Here is a 21623-nt window from a genome sequence, read left to right on the forward strand (position 1 = left end):
CATCTCATTTATGTTGTTTATAAACTATTCATTGCTAAGATGAGGATTGGGATCCAACCCATGATTTTAAATAGAAACGTACAACGCAACCAGTCAAGCTACTTTTTTATAGTAACTACACAACCAAATACAATACTTAATACCATACACGGTACCGAAATTACAAATAGGACCCTACAAAATGTGGGACTCAATGGCTCATGTGGTGGAGTAGCTCCGAGACCACGTCTAGCCATGCTAATATGCTATTCTAGTTTGAGTGATAAAACTACAAATGCTTAAGATATAAATTTTGCTAAATGGTGGTTGATTAACCTTTTCTGTAAATGTTGGATAAAAGTTGAGTTTTTACGAGTTGTTTGAGTTATTTGAGCTCTTACAGCTCATTTGAACTCATTTATTTTCAATTATATTAAACTATTAGCCGCTCTCAAAATTCTTATTGATTCTAAACTTGACTAAAAATTATTCAAGAGTTGAAATCTCATTTGTCACAGGTAATTAATGTTCTATTATTAATTTATGATCATCCGAAAATAAAAACATGATACGTTTTCAAATTTATCAAACACTTTTCAAAGCGATTAAATTCTCCAATCTATCATTATTTTAATGTTGGTTAGTAGCCTTCCAACCATCATCAAATTGGTCTAATGGCATTGAGTTGTGTTTTCTTTGTAAGAGATTTCTAAGTTTAAATTACTCCGTATGTCCTAACCATATTTTGGATGACCCGAGAAATGACTATAATGGATGATCAACAAACTAGTGAACAAGAACTAATACATTACTTGCGTAATGCAACGGTGGTTGTGGCGATGATGACGTGGTGGTGGGGGCGATTGTTGTTGGTAGATGAGGCATTGACTGATGTTGATAATTGATGTAAAGAGTTAATGAAGATACTTTAAAAGATAAAGGGCTGATAAAGTAATTTATTCATCAATGTTAAGAAGGTAACGTAGATGAAGATATTTTAAGTAGTGATAAGTAAAGATATTACATATTTTCAACAATTCTAAAAATAAAATGTTATTCTTTTTATAATATAATATAGATATATAACAAAACTATTATGTAAGAGACGACACTGTAACAATATTTTTTCTTTATGTTTCATATATCCCTTATCCTCAAAATTCCTTTTAGCCTTTTCTTCTTCAAAATCTTTCACCGATTGCAATTCGATAAATTCATCGTCGTGATCATTTCCTTTATTCATCATTTTTATATTGAGAGAACAAGGTGAAAATGTTTGTTGGGGGGTTTCAAATCATATCGTTAGTAACAATATCCTTTTTTTAAGAGCATTAACATCAACCATTACATACCTAACAATTGACGAAATCCCTTCTATATATAAAACTGGAGTCCCATCCTAAAATTTAGCTAAAAATAAGCTTAGTTGGCACATCTAAAACCCTTTCATTCTTTAATTTATTTTAAGAACTATTAATTATGATGTCATAAACAAAAAATTAAATATAAAAACAAATTGGTCAATGGTTTGTTAGTTTCCGCTTAATTGTAGTACTTCCCCTACTGATGCAAACCATATCACATTCAATTTAATTATTTACAGTATTGTACATCTATTCTTTATATAAATATAAATAAATACACTTGAAGACGACTACTGTTATACGAGTATTACTTTACAGATATTCACAAAACTAAGTTATAAACTTATTCATATAACTAGGAAAACTACTTAACTAATTTAAAGAAACTGTAATTTGCTAAATTTATGTCATGTTTAAGGCATACTAAGCTTATTTATAAAGGAAAACAACTCTTGCTAAATATAGTCATTAAATTTATAGTTAAAGTGCATAAAAATACATAACCAATGAATTAGAGATACATAAATATGCAAAAAAAATAAAACATAGGTTTACCATTTATTTAAAGGTAAAATCTCCATTAATTACAACACAAACAAAACAACATAAAATAACACGTCAAAATGTGTTAATTTTTTCTCTTATTTGATCACATTTTGAATTTATTATCAGTATCGTTTTCTATTTTGAATTTTATGTATGTGTAATGTGTTTTATGTATTAAAATAAATGTATACGTATTAAATCTATGTTGTCAAGTTTCCTCATTTAACATTTACATCAAAACTTTTATAATTATAATAGGTTATATTAATACTACCCGGGTATAACCCGAGTTCTTAAGGTGAAAATGTTTGTTGGGGGGTTTCAAATCATATCGTTAGTAACAATATTTTTTTTTAAGAGCATTAACATCAACCATTACATACCTAACAATTGACGAAATTGAGTTAAATAATAGTCTTTGGTATCAATATTGATGGCTAATGCACAACAAAAGTATATATAATAATTATATAATAATTTCGAATGAAGTCTAAAAACATCGAATCCCAAAAATAATACGAGTATATAATACTATTAGTTTGACTTTTAGCTAAACCATAATTTTCTTACAACAAAAAACAAAAATAAGTTTAATTCTGTCTCATGGAATGAATGATGTTGTCTTGATTTCTAATTGTATTTTTGTGTCGTTTTTTTTTTTTCTTATAATTGTTTTATTTATGTTTTTTATCTCATAGATTATTTTTTAAAAGGATAAATCATTTTCCTTTTTACCACCCTATCATTATATATATTTTCTTATAAAACAAACTGAACTCACATCTTTTAAACTTAAAAATCTTGATATGTTTAGTTTACCATTATTTTATAGACTGTAACTAAATGCTCTTAAAAAAAATCAATCTCCATCTTTCCTTCATGCATAAACACATAACAAAAAACCCTAATTCACAATTCGTCTCCCTCCTCCCCCTTCACATCCCATTACAAATATTCATCATATCACCGACCGTAATAAAATTTATTTATATGTCAATGACTATATCGTTACCGCCTCAGCGCCGTTTCATTATGCGGAAACTAATCTTTTTATTTAAAACCTAGAGAGATATGTAGAGATAGCCACTTCTGGATTAAGTTATCCATCCACTTAACAATGAAATGACATAATTAGCCTCTCTTTTTTAAGATTCTAGTTTATTACCATTCATTTAGCCGCTATTTTTCATTTTTGTAAACTTTTATTTATTTATTTATCTGTTTTCTTCAATCTGAACTGCTAGTAGTAAATTAACTACAATGGCTTCTCCACCACCTCTACCAACCTCCGATCCCGAACATCACCACCATACTTTCTCATCTATCGGCAAGGTTTATTTATTTATTTAGCTTTTCGTCTCTTAAATGATCACTTTTGTTGAAAATACATGTATATGTGATTATTTATTTATATATATATATGTATATATATAGGCAGGAAAATCATCAGGTGAAATCGAAGGTATGGATTTGCCCTTATTAAATAACGGTCATCGTCAATCCAATAATTACTCCGTTGCTGCTGCTATTCTTCCGTGAGTTTTTAACCGCCTCCTTTTTTTTACTTTTATTTTTAGATTATTTCTACTTTACTCCATCTATATCTATATAAATAAATAAATATATAATGTTATCATACGAAGTTTTTGATATTTGAGTTTTATTACTGTTTAATGTTTGCGCTAACAAGTTATCATGTAGTGCTTTTGTGTTATGGCTTTTAAAATTTTTGCTATTGTATGTATCTCAGTCATTTTTTTTAACCGATGACGTGACGTGGTGAATGACGTCTGCAATAAATCTCTTTCAAAACCCAAAAAGTTTCAGTAATGTGAAGTTTGTTACACAAAAAAGACAGTTTGGAAGTATAATACCCACAATAGCAATATTGAAGAATATTATCAATGAAATACCGAATTATTTAGGTCATGATTTGGGGTATTCTGTTGGGAATTACAGGATTTTTGAATTACAGGATTTTTAACTTGAGTTGACTTGAGTCAAGGACTAGTTAGAATTTGACCGAATGCTCCTATTTCATCTTTGTTTCTACAGTCAAGTTTTGTTGAATTTTTTCTTTAACAAGTATTTTTAAAATTTTAATCCTAGAACAATATTGTTAGGTGAACTCAGCTGTTACTACTTATTTTGTGACACTATTGTATTGATTATGAATTATGAATTTAAACTGATCGTTTCTTAAATGAGTTATAGAGATGTATTAGTATGGTTGTATCTTTCGTTATGTTATACGACATATAGAAATGGTGGTATATTGTTCTGCTTCTATGTATGTTTGAGTCACTAATCTTTAGTTCTTTACGCAATGCGCCAATGTCCAATGATCATGAAAAGTGAAGAGTTATTAAATTCCATTAACCTTTCCTTTTGAAGTTCTAGTTGTGATAAAAGTCTTTTTGATGATGAATGGTTCATTGATCTCAGATTTCTATTTCCCGCTCTTGGAGGCCTATTGTATGGCTATGATATCGGTGCCACCTCTTCTGCTACTATTAATATAAAGGTATCTTTTAAACGGATTTGGTAATGTTAAACAATTAGTATTAAGTTATTGCTCATATGCTTTTCTGTATTGTCTATAGCTAATCAATATCTTGTATTTTGTCTTCTATAGTGTAGTTTGTTGCATAGTGGATTCAATTATACTTCTATCCTTTTCATTTCTTTGTCTCATTGTGTGTTATATATATGTTATTTTTTTTTCATTTAAACGCTGCAGTCAGCTGTCTCTAGCGGTGTCTCATGGTACGATTTGTCCTCCGTGCAAATTGGTCTCATCGTAAGTTTGTCAACTCTTTGCTGCTTGTTGCCATGCATTTTTCTTTATCTCATGCAAACCTTATGTTTTTTCCTGTTTATGATCTTTGCAGACTAGTGGTTCACTATATGGGGCCTTGATTGGTTCTATAATGGCATTTAATGTTGCTGACTTTCTAGGTTAGTTATGGTTAGCTCAAGGATTGAAGTTTCTAATTATCAATTTTTGCTCAGTTTTGAAAAATTATAAGTTATGGGTGTGTATTTAAGGAAGAAGGAGAGAGCTGATGGTTTCAGCTGCATCATATATTATTGGTGCTTTGATAACAACACTTGCACCCAGTTTTGCGATTATGGTGATTGGCCGCTTTATATATGGTATAGGAATTGGACTGGTAAGATTTGAAGCTATCTTGGACCTATTAAATTCCGAAGTTCATAAGTGATCTCTTACTTTTATAAAATTCCCTTCACTGTTATTTAAAGCATGAATCGAAAATCTAATTCCAACTATTTTCTATGCAGGCAATGCATGCTGCTCCGATGTACATTGCGGAGACAGCTGCTTGTGAGATACGAGGTCGATTGATATCCCTCAAAGAATTCTTCATTGTAACGGGAATGGTGGTAAGTATTTCTTCTTCTAGTGAGATAATATTGAGTTTGTAGATTACCTCAGTTCATTAATAAAATATTGGCTGTTAAAAAAAAAATATCACCTCAATTCATATTGATATTTGTCTCCAATAGTCCAATGAATTCATTATCTCAAGTAGAAGCAGTTTTTCCAGGTGGATCATCTTTAGTTTATTCTTATTAACTATTTATAAAGTGGTCGCAAAATGGGCGCGTCTGGTAATGGGTAAACATGCAACTTTTTGGTGAGGTGTCAGCATGGTTTGATCCAAAATCCTGTCTATTAACAATCAGTGTCAAATGATTACAAAAGCTTTATTATTCCAATAGTGCCGTCACCTTTTAAATAAAACAATATGAGATCTACACCCAAGTACATGGAATTACTCAGTTACTCCAACTATCCATCCTATGGATGTGTCCTCTGTCCTCTCACGTAACGATCACTTGGCACATGACAATTCAAATTAGTGGTTTAGCCCACACCTGTCAGACCATTTTATGTTCCTTTTTAAAATCATAACCTGAATCAACCCATTAATAAGTAAATTGTTCAAAACTTCAAATTTGCCACCTCTACTTTATATCCATTTCCCTCTACTGAATGGAGCATTTGAGGGTTAATGTGTTGGTATAATTGCAGTTAGGTTATGTGGTTGGTAGCGTCTTGGTTGATGTAAATGCTGGTTGGCGGTATATGTATGCAACTGCAACTCCTTTTGCGGTAATTATGGGTATTGGGATGTGGTGGCTACCTGCTTCACCAAGATGGATTCTCCTACGAGCAATTCAGGGAAAAGGCAATATGCAAGATTTACAGGAATACGCCATCTACTGCTTACGCAGGCTTAGAGGTGAAGCCATTAATAACTCTGCGACTCAAGAAGTCGAGGAGATTCTGGTTGAACTGTCTTATATCAGTGAGGAAGGCGAAGCTACCTTTGGGGAGATGTTTCAGGGAAAATGTTTGAAGGCCCTGGTTATTGGTGCGGGTATAGTCTTGTTCCAGCAGATAACTGGTCAACCTAGCGTACTTTACTATGCTGCATCTATTTTCCAGGTACATCGATGTAAAAGGTTTATGTTACATTAAAAAGAGATAACGTCTGAAAATTTCATCTTCTGATTTCTGAAATCTAAAATATGTATCTGTAACTGAATTGCTACTTTTTTTTTGTAGACTGCAGGGTTTTCTGCTGCATCGGATGCTACGAAAGCATCTATTTTTCTTGGCTTGATAAAGGTGGGCTATCGTGGGTCGTATTGGCTTCTCTCTTTTTTTTTTGTGTGTGTATCTGTCTGTCTGTCTGCCTGCCTGTCTATAAAAAAAGAACAGTAAATACAAATTTCAAAGAAATATGGTTAGCTTTTTGCTGATTTCTGTTTCTTTCCCTTCAGTTAATCATGACTGGTGTAGCTGTTTTGATTGTTGACAAACTTGGGAGGAGACCCTTGCTTTTAGGGGGCGTTTCTGGCATGGTATGTTCTCCTTGGTATATTTCACTGAATCTCTCATTCTAGATACACTCATACACATATTCAAGTTGTCGAAACATGGGTGACCTAGACTTGGGAGTTTTGGGGGATGTTGGCATTAATTAAGGGTGTATATTGGATTGCAGGTAGTCTCATTGTTTCTCATGGGGTCATTTTACACTTACCTCGGTAATGTGCCTGCAGTAGCTGTTGCTGCATTGCTGTTATATGTTGGATGTTATCAGGTATAAAGGCTGCACTGTAAAGTAATGGCATATTGGCAATATACATATATAATTTCTCTTGATGCAAAAAACTAGTTTGCCGTATCTTGTCCAAAATTTCAAGTTCCCAATAAGCAATTAGTTTGTCAAATTTATTTTTACTAAAATAACATTAATTTTCTGCAATTATGTAATTTTCAGTAAAATGATTCAGGAGGTTTTATGTGTTTAGAATACGCTCTGCGTGACGCCATGATCTTCTGGATGTACCTGTTTGACCCATTAGAGATAAAAATAACCATATCAGCCCACTCATATGCAAATTAGTTAAAATACCTACTCTACACTGGTGTTTGCCAGATGTAGTAGCATCAGATTTATGTTCTCACACTGATCTTGTGGCAAATTAAGAAGTCTGCTACCTTCTTAGCATTTAGATTAAGCGAAGTATTGTTATAGTAATGTGTCTGTCAAACGAAGCATGCAAAATTTGCTTACACTGAATATGTTACTTTCTTTGTTTTAATGATTATGTGTAGTGCGGAGTACATGAATTGTTGATAAGATATATTTTTGCAGATATCTTTCGGTCCTATTGGCTGGTTAATGATTTCTGAGATCTTCCCTTTACGCTTACGAGGGCGTGGATTAAGTTTAGCAGTCCTTGTAAATTTTTCCGCCAATGCACTTGTTGCATTTTCCTTTTCTCCATTAGAGGTACATATATTTCTTGTTCAGTTTTATGTATCTTTACGTATATGTATATCTATACTTCCTTTACCATTATATAAAGCATTACCCCTCCCCCAGTTTAAGATTCAACCCCACCAATCAGATTATGCCACATCATCCTTCTTTGTATCCATGTTACCAAACACCCTCTTTCTTCCCTCTCTTACACACCATTGCCATAATCGTCATACACCGTGGAAAGTCAAGAAACTGCCGAAAACTATCCATAGCTGCCACTTCATTCGGATACAATGCTAGTACTTTGTAATTAAAAATGTGAAGGGGTTGTAGCTCATCACAATCTTGGTATAACACTTTTTTTTTTTATATGTTTTTGGTGCAGACACTGCTTGGGGCTGGAATACTTTTCTTTATCTTTGGAGGCATTGCAGTGGCATCTCTTGTTTTCATCTACTTCATTGTACCAGAAACAAAAGGGCTCACTTTAGAGGAGATCGAGGCTAAACTCCTATGACAGGGAATCTTGATTGCGAATTCCCTGGTATAGAGTATGTCATAGTCCATTTTCACTTTTATTTCAGACAGTTAAGCGGCCAATATATCATTTTATTATAAGTATATATGATGTAACTTATGAATTATAAATTTAACAAGCTTCATTATCACGATGTGGTTTTACTTGAAGTGGTGTTCCTTGGATCGTATGTACCATTTCTCTTCTCTTTTATATCGATTAACAATTTGAATATGTTGGAAAATGTCGACCTGAGTTTTGGGAGTTTTGTCATATAATTTCACTCGTTATCACAGGGTTGCTCACATTTTTTAAGGTTGATAAGTGGCTATACTTCCCATCATGGGTGGTATCATACTAACCCTGTTGTTGATCTCACTTTGCTATCACAATGCTTTATCACTTGCCTGTATGGCTGTATTTGGCCAAGGAATGTGAGATTTTTTCAATCTGAATATCTCATTTTTCTCAGATGGAAGAAACAATATTATCTTACAAACCAAACAAGAACCCGGCCTTAGGGTAGCTTTTCTTGTAAACAAAAGCAACAAAATAAGTACTGTATTAAAAAGAGTGGTAAACAATTTTGTTTCTAGAATGCTTTAGGCATTTCTTTAAGTGAGGTTTTACCATTAGTGTTTGTTCTTTTTAAGGTTCAATGGTATTGGCTTGAAACATACGTAAATCTAGTATACTTCATTCAGTAACTTTGTACAAGATTTCAATTTTACTAGTACCGTATGAGCTTTTCTTCACAATTTCACATATGTAAATAACAGCGGTTAAAGTGAATATTATACTTTTGCTACATATATAAGGTCATTCTTGGTTATCAAAGATACTATGCGATTTTATAAAGTGCTATTAGTTTATTTTGCGTAATGGTATTGCAAATGAGAATATTTGACATGATATTTATAAAAGTTACTGCTTTTCTTTTGCCAAAAAAAAAAAAAACAGAAAACCAGTGCTTCCACCATATATACTATTCTCTCCAAATGCTCGACCCTCTCCGAATAGCTTAAACAGAAAAAGATGTTGACAAAATAGAAATTAGAGTTGTGACCTTCTACGAAAAGATTTTAGGCAGTCAGTCAAGTATGACCAACAAACTTAAAACTGAAGTCATGTATTTTATGAGCAACTGGAACCAGTTAAATTAAACTCCAAGACAAACATGTTTCACAGCGACCTCTGGATTATGACATCATATACATTTTGGTCATCAAAGATCTTGGCTTATTTCCATCCATATAAATAAGACCTCTTTCTAACTCAAAACTTCACAAACCATACAGAATCCAAATTCTTAAAAATGGCTTATTTTTCAAGACTTTATGTGTTTCTACTATTGATAGCATTAATTCCCAACATTTGTTCTTCAAATGCAATTCAAGATAGCCTCCTTCAATGCCTTTCCATTGATGAATCTTTAGCTCAACTCCCTAACATTATTATCACCCCAAACAACCCCTCTTTCACACCCATTTTGAATTCCACCGCCTTAAATCTCCGGTGTATTGCTCCATATATGGCAAAACCTGAGCTTATATTGACTGCATTACACGAAGCCCACATCCAAAGTGCGGTGATTTGCGCTAAAAAGCTTGGGGTTCAGCTTCGGGTCAGAAGTGGAGGTCATGATTATGAAGGGTTATCTTATACCTCTGTTATGGACCCTCCTTATGTTGTTATTGACTTAGCCAAAATGCGTGGCATTAATGTTGATATTGAGGATGGTTCGGTTTGGGTTGAAGCCGGTGCAACCGTTGGTGAGCTATACTACCGAATTGCAGAGAAAAGCAAGACTCGTGCTGTTCCTGCAGGGCTATGTACTAGCCTTGGCATAGGCGGACACATCACGGGTGGTGCATATGGATCCATGATGAGGAAATATGGGCTTGCAGCCGATAATGCACTTGATGCAAAGATCATTGATGCAAATGGTCGAATACTGGATCGGAAAGCCATGGGAGAGGATGTCTTTTGGGCTATCCGTGGTGGTGGTGGGGCCAGTTTTGGAATTTTAGTTTCTTGGAAACTAAAACTCGTACCTGTCCCTGAAACCGTCACAGTTTTTAATGTTCAAAAGACATTAGAACAAGGTGCCACCAAGATTCTTTACAAGTGGCAACAAGTTGCTGACAAACTTGATGAAGATCTTTTCATTAGAGTCATGATTCAAACCTCAAATATACCGAATGATACTCGAAGAACCATAAGTACCACTTACAATGCACTATTTCTTGGAGAAGTATCCAGACTTCAAGAAATCATGAAACAAAGTTTCCCTGAATTGGGTCTCAAAAAAGAAGATTGCATTGAAATGAGTTGGTTAGAATCTGTTTTGTTCATTGCAGGCTATCCAAGAAGCGTTCCAACGAGTGTCCTACTTGCTGGAAAACCGGCTTTCTTGAGCTACTTCAAGGCAAAATCAGATTTTGTTAAAGACCCAATTCCGGAAAAGGGTTTAGAAGGAATGTGGGAAAGATTCCTGGCAGAAGATAGCCCATTTATGATATGGAATCCATATGGAGGAATGATGAGCAAGATTTCGGAATCTGCAATTCCATTTCCTCATAGAAATGTACTTTTCAAGATTCAATATTTGACAAGCTGGATAGGGCCTGATAAAGAAGTGATGAACAAGCATGTTGATTGGATTAGGAAGCTTTATAACTACATGACTCAATATGTTTCAATGTTTCCAAGACAAGCTTATGTGAATTATAGAGATCTTGATCTTGGAATGAATGACAAAAATGGTGGTGACACTAGTTTTGTAAAGGCAAGTTCATGGGGAACAAAGTATTTCAAGGACAACTTCAATAGGTTGGTTAAGATCAAGACTGAGTTTGATCCTGATAACTTCTTTAAACATGAACAAAGCATTCCAGTTTTACCCTTGAAAAGTGAGCTCAAAGATGAATTGTGAAGAGGGATAAGGGTAAAAAGGTAATTTACCATTAAGGGTTGTGTTATTTTGTATATTCTTTTGTGGCTATGTGATAAATATCATGGGAGGAATGGTAGAATAGGTTATAATGGTATGAACTACCAACTTTTTATTTTAAGAAATGCAATACATATATATATACATGTTGCATATGATATCATGTTAGTACTTTAGAGAAATTGTCACTGTAGTTCATATATTGTAATTGTCACAATGTGAAAGTTTTATTTCAATCCTTATGGCTAAAACCCATAAAAAACTATAAACACATCAAATTAAAAATCAGAAAAAACTTGAAGCTGAAATAAATAATCATATGTGTGTCTGTACCGAATCCAACATCCTTTCATTTTTCGTCCTGCATTCAAGTGCTTGTAACTATTACCCTTTAACATGAGCATCATTAACATTTTCACTAGATGGTGGAATTGAAAGCACTTGCACCAATCTAGGAGAGTCAATAGAGGAGGTATGACAACCAAGGGCCAAACTTTAACACCTAATTAATTGAGCACTTCTCAACTCTTTGATAAGTACAAGGACATACTAAGGCCATCTCCAATAGTGTGCTCAGTTTGCTTGAGCACACCGGTCACCTCAATAATATATCAGCAAACTGTTCCAGCACACTGAAACAATAAATTGAACTCATTTTGACTCCAACCCAATACACTGAAATTCTTTTTGCCCATTTCACATCATCAATTATTTAATTATAAAAACATATTACATTTACTAGTGGAAAAAGAAGTTGTGGCCCACTTGTTTTGAATGCTTTCAATCTGCCCACAGGCATTTTGGCTTAGCAAATTGTTCAACAAATTGACACTTTAATGGGAACACATTGACTTTCAGTTTGCTCATGCTCTAGCACGTTGCCATGCCATCTCCATTCAGACACTTGCATAAAATTAAGACACTTGCATAAAAATAAGGATCACTTCTCAACTGTTTGATAAGTACAAGGGTAAAAAACAAAAAGTTTCCAAATAAAGAAAGTGTGGCTGTAGAAAGACCACAAAACCAACTGAAAAACAGATTTCACAACACAAAAAGAAAACATGTCATTCGCCGTAAATCTTTCTCCGGTCACCCTCCGATTACCGGAAATTAGCTCCGGAAAAGATACTTCCGGAAAACACATGATATGTTCTTACAGAAAGAGACCCATTTTGTCATTTGCCACAAGCAACTCCACTGCAGAATCACCACCACCGGAAATTGAGCTTGAATTTCTTGGGGTAAATTCATTAATTTGAATATTATTTTAACTTTGACAGTTTTACTCTTACATTATTAAACTGTTTATTTTTCTTGTGCTAACAAGGAAGGATATATAGAATTGTACTTATTTGTTCTGTAGGGAGGGTTTTTTTTTTTTTGTGTGTGTGTGCATATTTTACTTAAATCATTAACTAATTTAATTTTTAATTGCTATGTGACACTATTTATACATTGCCTGGAGATTGGTCAAGGGCTTCTCTGCCAATTTTAATCTTATCGAAAAAACATGGTAAAATAGTCAAAATGATAATTATTTGTTGTGTATAACTTTTATAATATGCATATGAATAACAAAAGTGATGTACACATTATAAACATGTAATGTATAGAACTGTACCATGTGCATATAATCTAATTTTGTGATATGCAAGTCATTTATTGTGTTATAGCTAAATATGTTATGGTTGTGTTCAAATGAAGCCAAAGCCTGGTGGAGATGGGAAGTATCCAGTGGATAGAGCGTCAGTGGTGAGCGGAGAGAAGCTTTTGAGGACTATTATGGCGGATAACAAACTTGAGCTTTACGGGACGTATGTATGTATGTTACTTTAACACGTTAACGGTTCTCATTTTTACGCACAAAAGTGACAAAAAAGTCATTACCTAGGTACAAGTTTTCATTAGACTTTTACCATAATAATATTCTAGCTGATTTTAATGTCCAAATGACACGAGGGGTCCTAGGTGATCTAGTTTTGGCATATTTCATATGTGGATTAAGGGGGTGTTTGGCCTAGCTTTTATTTTTTAGCTTATGCTTATGTTTTATAAGTGGCTTTTTTTTTTTTTTTTAGAAGTTCATAAGCTATTGTTCTAGTGTTTGGATTAGCTTTTGTCTTTTAAAAGGAAAAAGAAGAGAAACATTTGGCTTTTGTTATAAAAGCTATGTTTTTTGGCTTCTTAAAAATGGCTTTTATAAGCTAAAAAGCTAAAACAAACACTTAAATTGCTTTTATTGTAAAAAAAAAAAGCCATAAGCCTTCTAAAACAAACACCCCCTAAAAGTTGCCAAACCACCAAATATCGTTTTGCTCATGTGTACAACATGTTACAGTCTGCGTTGCATTTTGGTTCAATAACCTTACCCAGATCAAAAGTTGTCACTGTTTAAAGTTTTACCTTTTCCTTACTCGTTTATCATATTCACACCTACATGTAAGAGTAGGCCAGCTTGATTAACTAGACATCTTCGTCTTTTATCTCTAGATATCAAAAGAATTGACCATCTTGAAAGCAAAAGGAAGAATAAATGAATAATGAAATTTATACTTTTCTAGGTTCGACTAAAATTGTAATTTTCAATTGAGTAGTTAACGATCCACGCTCTTAATTGCTAAGAGACTTCAATAATCATCAAATAAACTTGGGATTATTACCTGTGAATGTAACTAACTATGACAAAATGTCTATGTTATGTAAAGATCTTGTAAAATGTCTATGTAATGTAATGAACTTTCAAATCTTGGTTATTGGATATACCCAGATATATGTGGCAACCATATAAGCTGTCACGTGTAAGTTTTTTATTGGTCAAATACATCCAGTAATCGGAATTTGAAAATTCATTACATGACATAAACATTTTACAAGATTTTTACATAACATAAAATTTTGTCATAGTTAGTTACATCCATGGGTAATAATCCCAATAAACTTTATCCTATTTTGGCTGTTTTAGTTGTAATCTCGTATTCATTATTTCCTCACATCTTATTAACATGGAACATACGTTCCCTTGAATGACAAAAACTTCGTTAATATTTGTTATCGAAGGGAAAACTGATGAATTGTGGGGGTGGTGGAAGTTGCGGCACTTGTATGGTTGAGGTATGTCCTGGCATTTTTTGTTTATTGGTTCCCTTGGAAAGTAGTTATCCAAATGCATTCTAATTCTATACTACCTGAAGAAACGGTATCTAGCTCCATGGCTCCATCCTTTCATAGACTAGACTCTAGAGAAAGCACTAAATCATTAGGATTAGAGGTTGCAAAATGGGCAAGTCAAGTGGGTTGAGTATTGGGTCAAAAGGTGTAGTGTTAAGGTGTGGTTGACCTAAAACACTTTTTTCATTATTTTTAGTTTTTAATAAGCAATTCATGGTCAAATTCCTAAATAAAGCTTTTAGGATATCAAATGATACATGTGAGGAAACTTTTGACCCATTCGACCCATTTTCCTCTAATTTGTATATCTACTTACCAGTGATAGATAAAACAAAACCTATACAAGTCAAATTTTGTCTAAAAGAAGTGTTCATGTTTCCTGTTATTATTATTATTAGTTATATAATGTGTGCAGGTTGTAGAAGGAAAGGAGCTTTTAAATGAGAGAACAAATACCGAACTGAAATACTTGAAGAAGGTAGCATTTTTGAAGATCCTTTCTCTTTGTATTATAAAGATGCATATCTGAAATGTTTAGATAATTCACACAGAAACCTGAGTCATGGAGGTTGGCGTGCCAGACCATAGTTGGAAACAAAGAAAACTCTGGCAAGGTATGCATTATAAAAGTCTGCAAGATATCGTATTCACAATTCACTTTTGTTCTTCGAGCCAGCTTGAAAATTTCTAAAACGATAGATGTGGCATGATGGGCAAGTTGGCTAACAGTTAACACAGGTTTGGGTTGTAACATGTCAATTTAGAATACGTCGAAACTGCTGTTGTCCAGTTGTGTTGGCCAGCCAAAGCATTTTATTGGCCAAATTTCTAAGAGATTTCATTTTAAATGATTTGTTTGTGAAGTATGATTATCAAAAACAACTAGTACAATACTAATAAAAAAAAAAATTTATAGGATGGTGTCTGCATTAAAGATACACTTTAGGTTACTTTGACTTGTTCCATTTTGGCTTAAGTTTTTTATTTGACAAATACAACACCACAAATTGAATCTTATTTATATAAGTGGCCCAAATAAAGTAGTCACCTCTAAACTAGGATGTGGGTAACCTTTGCAGGTAGTGATTCAGAGGCTACCTCAACAAAAGAAGTGATCTCAAGACTCTGTTTAGAGAGTCTCCTTGTCGATAATACATATATCTCTTGTTCGTGTTGATGGTTGGGATAGAGAAGTAACATAAATCTTATGGTATGCTTTAGAAAACTCAACCGTTGCAACACATGAATATGTCTGTGGTTACTTCCTGTAAAAATGCTACAAATAGGTTAACTTATGGAACAGTGAACCAGTTAACTGTTGGCAGAATGATCTTATTCTTGATAATATGATTGAAAGCATATAGATTCAAAATGTGACATGTAACATCCGAAACCTGTCCATTTTGCCCACGGTCTGCAACCCCTGGGCTCACGTTTTACTCGTTAAAATCCATACTATTCAGGGGTGTTTAAATTAGCTGTTGTATATGGTTATCTAGCTTATTGCATTGTCCAAACATAAAAAGCCCATTTAGGTTATTTGAGCTCAAAAGCATGTTTTTCATGAATAGTCCAAACACCCCTTGGTCTGCACACTCATAATCTAATTATTTTGAATTTTTTATTTGAATAAAATCAAAAAGTCAAACGCATTTTTTCTTTAAAAAATAAAAGAGTCAAATTATATCTTATAACCTTCATTGAGTATCTTATATCAAAACACAACTTAATTTATTATAAAGGCCATTTGCCATTCAAAAAATAGAAATAAAAATTATTATAATTACTCCATCTGTGCACCTATTCCGTTCTACCCTTTTTTTCCCCACTATTTTCACACTTTTTTTCCATTTTTTTCCGGATAGAAACTAATGTTATAAACATTATTACTTTTTTCCATTCATTCATACACTCCTTTTTCAACAACTATAAACATCAAGATGAAGGATCTTACTAAAAAATGATTTTAAAAAAGGATAAAATTATGAAAACAAGGCATGTAAATTAGAAAAATGATTATTCTATTATATTATTTTATATCCAAACCAAGGTTATAAAAAAGAGTGGTGATATTAGTAATTTAGTACCACAAGAATTGATAAAGTTACAACAGAGTACAAGTTATACAGTGTAGAGTACAAGTATTTAATGCAAAGTTGTGGTAGATGCATCAATATATATAGTACTTGTACAAAAAATATGGAAAATTGTTTCTGGGTAAATTAAATTTGTAGCTTAAAAAACAAAATTTTATCTGATATTCACTAGAATTCGATCAAAAATAACATTTTCTATAACCATTAGAAGTTCATTAAGTATATACGGTGAAACCAGAATTTTGATCCTAGATCGCCGAATAATTTTCATGACATTAACAAGCGTAACATTAAACTACAAATTTAAATTACATTAGTTTGGTGTTGTCAATTATCTTTTAAATTAAATAAATACATAAAAATAATATAAAAAATATAAAGCTTTATAGACATTGCGATTTGTGAGATCGTTATGTCCATCCTTGGTTATCACATCGTTTAACAATGGGGTATACATGTCATGAACTACATGATGCAATTATATATAAACCGAAAACTACTTTTCATTTTTGCCCTTTAAGCTTTTTTCACTTGTATATATTGGCCTATTGGGCGAGAGAGGGAGAGATTTCAGCATCTTTTTTATTTTATGGGAAAAAAGTTAAAGCTTAAAGAAAGACGAAAAGGAGAGTTTGAATTTAATGAGTCAACCAAACCAATTCTATCCATGCTTCCATGGCGTACTTTTTAATTTTTAAAAATTAGATCCAGAACTTACAAAAAAAAAATTATAAAATATTATTTCTTTATAGTGACGTGCCACTGAATTATGCATCCTTACCTGTCATCTATATATTTAAGACAGTTTATTACATGACGAGTCCATGGGCTATCGGCTATATATCATTAACATGCTTAGTACTTAAACTTTTAAAATTTACCATTTTATTCCCAAATCCCCATAGCATATAACACATTTGGTCCTTCATACCTTTCCTAATACTATCTCCAATGCTAAGGACAGCCTTAGGCGATCTTGAGCTGCCACATCATATCCTTACAAATCCTTATACATCCTTACAAATCATTCAAATCTTATAATTTTATCTCCATCCATACAAACATCCTTACATACCTTTTTACCTCCACTAAAAACAAAAATATACTCGTATTAAAGGCATGTCCTTAGGTAAAGACATCCTTCAAAAAATATTTAGTTTTGGACAAAATTCAACTACAAAAGATATTCAAGGGCATCTAAGGGCACCCTATTGGATATAACCTAACTACATTTGTTATCTATCGCTAACACACATATAAATAGTACTAACGAACATGAACACATCTAGTTTCATTACTTTAGCATACATATATGTAGTAAATACTTTAGATACTATTGTTCAGCTTTACAGTTAAAAAACAAAAATTTGTTTGTTTGTTATTCGTGTTTGTTTTTTTCCGAACATTCAGTCGGTATACGACATAAGAAAAACGACCTTACCGTACAATGGTGAAGCCTTGCACATACCCTAGACAACGAGATGTTGACCAAAGGCCGTTACAAGTATTCGGAGGAAAAAACCCCAAGACTTGTCATCCTTAAACTACCCACATCAGTGAACCAACTCAACCCAATCTTTAATTAAAAATTAATTTCTCTTTCTTCCACATATACAACCCAACCTAACTAAAATTTTCACTCACATTCACAATCCAATCTAAATTATTTATTTTATTATATTAATACAGTTTATAATTGTTTTTATCATATTAAAAATAACTATTTACTTTAAAGTTTAAATAAATAAAGAATATTTACAATAATCTTGTAGACATAAAAATAACAAAAATAAAACACAAAATCAGTAAAGTATTAAAGCTATACTTTTATAAAACAATTTCCGTTTTTAATAAAATTTATGTCAAAATGTTCGTAAAAAAAAATATAAAATACCATGATTTTATATTTATATAAAAAAAAAATTTAAATGTAAGATATTCATGAAAACTAACAAAGGGTGAAACTAATTATATGTAATAGAAATATAATAGATGTTATCTAGTAAAATGTTGCCATGTGGCAAAAAAAATGAAACTATCTCGATTGGAATAAGAACTAGATCGTGAGGATAACTTTTGGCACTTTCTTGTTTTATTATTTTTATATTATGGATTCATTTTAGGTTCATTGATAAGGGTGGTCTTAAAGATCGAATTCAAGGCCTTGGGTAAAACTTGAGATGTTTCTGACTAGTTTGACTAGTCATCATTGGCTATTCGTGTTTGTTTATCTTATTAAACAAAAACAAACAAAAATACAGTTGTTTAATGTTTATTGGTTTAGTTTATTTATACTAACTCTAATATACTCATTTTTGTGTATTGGAATGAGTGGAAAATAAGAAACTCACCTTCATATTTTTATTTTTACTTGGTTATCTTCTAGTCTTCTACTAACCATTCATTCTCACAAAAATGGCCGTAAAGTGAGGATTAGGTTGACTGATAGTAGTAATTATAAAACATCAATTATTTATTGTCAAACATCTCATCTCAATCTCAATTTTTTAATAAACAAGTTGAAAATCATCAATATTTACGCAAATAAACCTTCTAAATCGCTTGTTTATAAAATTTAGTTCTCCTGGTAATCTATTTTCGTATTAGCCAACAAACAAAATCTACCATATACTTTATACGGAATGACCTAAGAGCACTCACAATCATTCTCTAAGGACTAGTTACTGTCAGCACCACATCAACTCCACATCAGCCCAAGGACTAACCAATGACTCATCCCTCAAAACACGCACAATGTCAGGACTAATCTAGGATCCACCATTTATTTCACTTTACACTTCTATCTAACCAAATAAAACAAAAAAAAAAACAAAAACTAGTAAGTAGTCATCCGTACTTGGAGGGATGAGTGAGCCAAGAACTAGTCACACCTAGTGGTGTGCACTAGTCCTCCAACAAGGAACGAGTGAGAGAACGAGGAAGAACTAGCCCATTGATAAAAATCACCATTTAGTTAGTCAAACCAACCACACACAGTCATTAGACATTTCAAGTCACTCCAGATATAAGGAATACCAATAATCTGTGTGGCCACAACAATGAATTATTGATAAAATACTTTGAGACATTGTTTTCGAAACTTATTTGATAATAAGCATAAATCTTGACAGATTAAAGGGTTTATTACCAATAGTAGACAATCATTTTATTTTTTTCTTTTAAACTAAGAGGTAAAGTACTTTTACTTACCTAAAAGAATATAGTAAATATAGTTTGTCAGAAATAATTGTTTCGAATTTTAGTTTAAATTAAACTTACCTGTGTTTACATAAAAAATTTAATTAACCACATAAATCTTACGTTGTCACTAAATACAACATATACGGCTTAATTTTGTTAAAATGGATCTTAAAGAAGTTAAATTTTTATTTTTATTATTTTTATTTTATTTTATTAATTTTTTTTTTGTGTGTAAAGTTAGTTTTGATTCAGACGTGTTGGAGACAATTTTAACCAACAATTCGCTGGACCTCCAACCCGTTCCTCATGGAAAATACCTTGAGATGAGAAACCCAAGACTTGAACCCGAGACCTTGGGAAAAACTCACCTCCGGAATCCACATAGTGGATTTCGATGATACCCCTGGTCAACCCACCTAAGTGGAGTTGGTTAAAAAGTTAAATTATATTATATGTATTTGGTTGTTATATTATCATTTTGATGCACGTTCATACATGGTTATTAAAGTTCACACAAGACATGAAGACATTATACATACATGTAGGTTTGACATGGGGAAAAAAATCCCTTCCTAACAAAAGTTAGATTAATATTTCACCTTTTAAATTAACATTTCAAATTAATTAACATTTTTTCTTCAAAAATGATCCAAAGTTTATTTGCGTGCAACATAAGGCTATTAAAATTGTCCTTGGTATAGTCCAGGATGTTTTTCGAAAAAAAACAGTTTATTTATTTATTTATTTATTAATGATGATGATGATTTATACATAATTTAAACCATACTGTTTAAAAATCAAGGGAAAACTTAATTGCACATGGGTGCGACAAACTTGGTTACATAAAAATTTTTTAGTTGTACATTTACCATAAAATTCAATGAGTGAACTTTTAATTTAGAAATATATAACTTTTTATACACGTTAAGTGGAACCTTAAAGGCTTTATTTAACATTTTTTATTTTTTAAACCCTAATCAAATTAAAAATTAATACTTAGCTCTACATAAATCTTCCTTTTATTACATCTTTCTCTCATATACACCTTAATTTTGTTACATCACCATTTTTGAAAACTATATGGTTATTTATTTATCATTTATCATCATGTATATATATTATCTTATAAAATACTCAAATATACTAATTCAAATATTACATTATATTACTTAAAATAATTTATTCAAATTACAAAACTAATGTATATGTAAGACCTTATAAAACCTAGCTACATTAATTTAAAGAATATTACATTATAATGTTATGTACGAGTTACATAAATCTAGCTGGTGAAAATAAAATTAGATAATGTTGGGTATGTTTGACACAAAAGTTTTGAGCTAAGTTGTGGTTAAAGGTCTGGAGCTGGAACTTAGAAATGGGGTTAGGGGCTGAAGCTTTTATTTCAACCCTTCTTACACAAGCTTTTATTTCAAAGATCTTTTGGGGATTTTAGGAGCTTTTTGAGGTTGGGCTTTTGAATTCACATGTCTTTCCAAACAAGGCTATAGTTTAAAAAGGGGTTTATATTTCGGGGCTTTTAAGCTTCTAAAAGCCCTCAAAACCCCCTTAACATTATGATTAAATTACACTATCAATCCTTTATTTTTTTTAAATATCTTAATTAACCCTTTACATCAATTATCTACACCACCCGACACCCCATCTACCACTAACAATCGCCCCTACCACCATATCGCTGCCGTCACGACCACCGTCATATTATGCGGGTAACGTGTTAGTAATTTCAAAAAGTGCATATTTAAAAACTTCTCAAACGTTTCAATGTTAGACATAGAAAATGTATAGAAAACAAATGTAGAATATAGAGGGACTAGTTATGCAATAGAGGAGAATGGGGAAAATTTGGAAGTTTAAACTGTAGTAACATCCCGCTCTCACGCCCCCACCCCCACCCCCCAGCCACCATCTACTCCCTACTTATATATCACTCACTAACTCACTCACTATACAGTGTCTGTCTCTCTATAA

General features: G+C 32.3%; 3 protein-coding genes across 3 annotated transcripts; all 3 read left to right on the top strand.

Annotated features, from left to right (window-relative positions):
* The first annotated feature begins 3091 nt into the window (after window positions 1-3091).
* On the top strand, window positions 3092-8380 carry LOC122601670 (D-xylose-proton symporter-like 2). Its single transcript, XM_043774414.1, has 13 exons — window positions 3092-3221; window positions 3324-3424; window positions 4335-4413; window positions 4630-4689; window positions 4781-4847; window positions 4938-5062; window positions 5193-5294; window positions 5947-6363; window positions 6484-6546; window positions 6702-6782; window positions 6926-7024; window positions 7583-7720; window positions 8079-8380. Exons 1-13 carry the CDS (start codon window positions 3150-3152, stop codon window positions 8208-8210), a joined length of 1536 nt encoding a protein of 511 aa, XP_043630349.1. The 5' UTR covers window positions 3092-3149; the 3' UTR covers window positions 8211-8380.
* Window positions 8381-9512: 1132 nt separating this feature from the next.
* LOC122601663 (berberine bridge enzyme-like 15) lies at window positions 9513-11336 on the top strand. The gene has a single exon (XM_043774407.1). The coding sequence runs from the start codon at window positions 9526-9528 to the stop codon at window positions 11143-11145; it is 1620 nt and encodes a 539-aa protein (XP_043630342.1). The 5' UTR covers window positions 9513-9525; the 3' UTR covers window positions 11146-11336.
* Window positions 11337-12176: 840 nt separating this feature from the next.
* On the top strand, window positions 12177-15706 carry LOC122601681 (photosynthetic NDH subunit of subcomplex B 3, chloroplastic). The gene is made up of 6 exons (XM_043774422.1): window positions 12177-12407; window positions 12871-12984; window positions 14224-14277; window positions 14750-14812; window positions 14886-14948; window positions 15414-15706. Exons 1-6 carry the CDS (start codon window positions 12228-12230, stop codon window positions 15447-15449), a joined length of 510 nt encoding a protein of 169 aa, XP_043630357.1. The 5' UTR covers window positions 12177-12227; the 3' UTR covers window positions 15450-15706.
* The last annotated feature ends 5917 nt before the right edge of the window (window positions 15707-21623 follow it).

This window comes from Erigeron canadensis, chromosome 1 (genome assembly GCF_010389155.1).
Source record: "Erigeron canadensis isolate Cc75 chromosome 1, C_canadensis_v1, whole genome shotgun sequence".
Taxonomy (NCBI): Eukaryota; Viridiplantae; Streptophyta; class Magnoliopsida; order Asterales; family Asteraceae; genus Erigeron; species Erigeron canadensis.

Excerpts from the sequence above, each read along its gene's own strand:
- LOC122601681 (XM_043774422.1), top strand. The coding sequence starts at position 12,228 with ATGTCATTCGCCGTAAATCTTTCTCCGGTCACCCTCCGATTACCGGAA. Across the intron at positions 14,278-14,749 it reads GCGGCACTTGTATGGTTGAG|GTTGTAGAAGGAAAGGAGCT; the intron begins GTATGTCCTGGC and ends TAATGTGTGCAG. Across the intron at positions 14,813-14,885 it reads AACTGAAATACTTGAAGAAG|AAACCTGAGTCATGGAGGTT; the intron begins GTAGCATTTTTG and ends TAATTCACACAG.
- LOC122601663 (XM_043774407.1), top strand. The coding sequence starts at position 9,526 with ATGGCTTATTTTTCAAGACTTTATGTGTTTCTACTATTGATAGCATTA.
- LOC122601670 (XM_043774414.1), top strand. The coding sequence starts at position 3,150 with ATGGCTTCTCCACCACCTCTACCAACCTCCGATCCCGAACATCACCAC. Across the intron at positions 4,848-4,937 it reads TAATGTTGCTGACTTTCTAG|GAAGAAGGAGAGAGCTGATG; the intron begins GTTAGTTATGGT and ends TGTGTATTTAAG. Across the intron at positions 5,295-5,946 it reads TCATTGTAACGGGAATGGTG|TTAGGTTATGTGGTTGGTAG; the intron begins GTAAGTATTTCT and ends GTATAATTGCAG.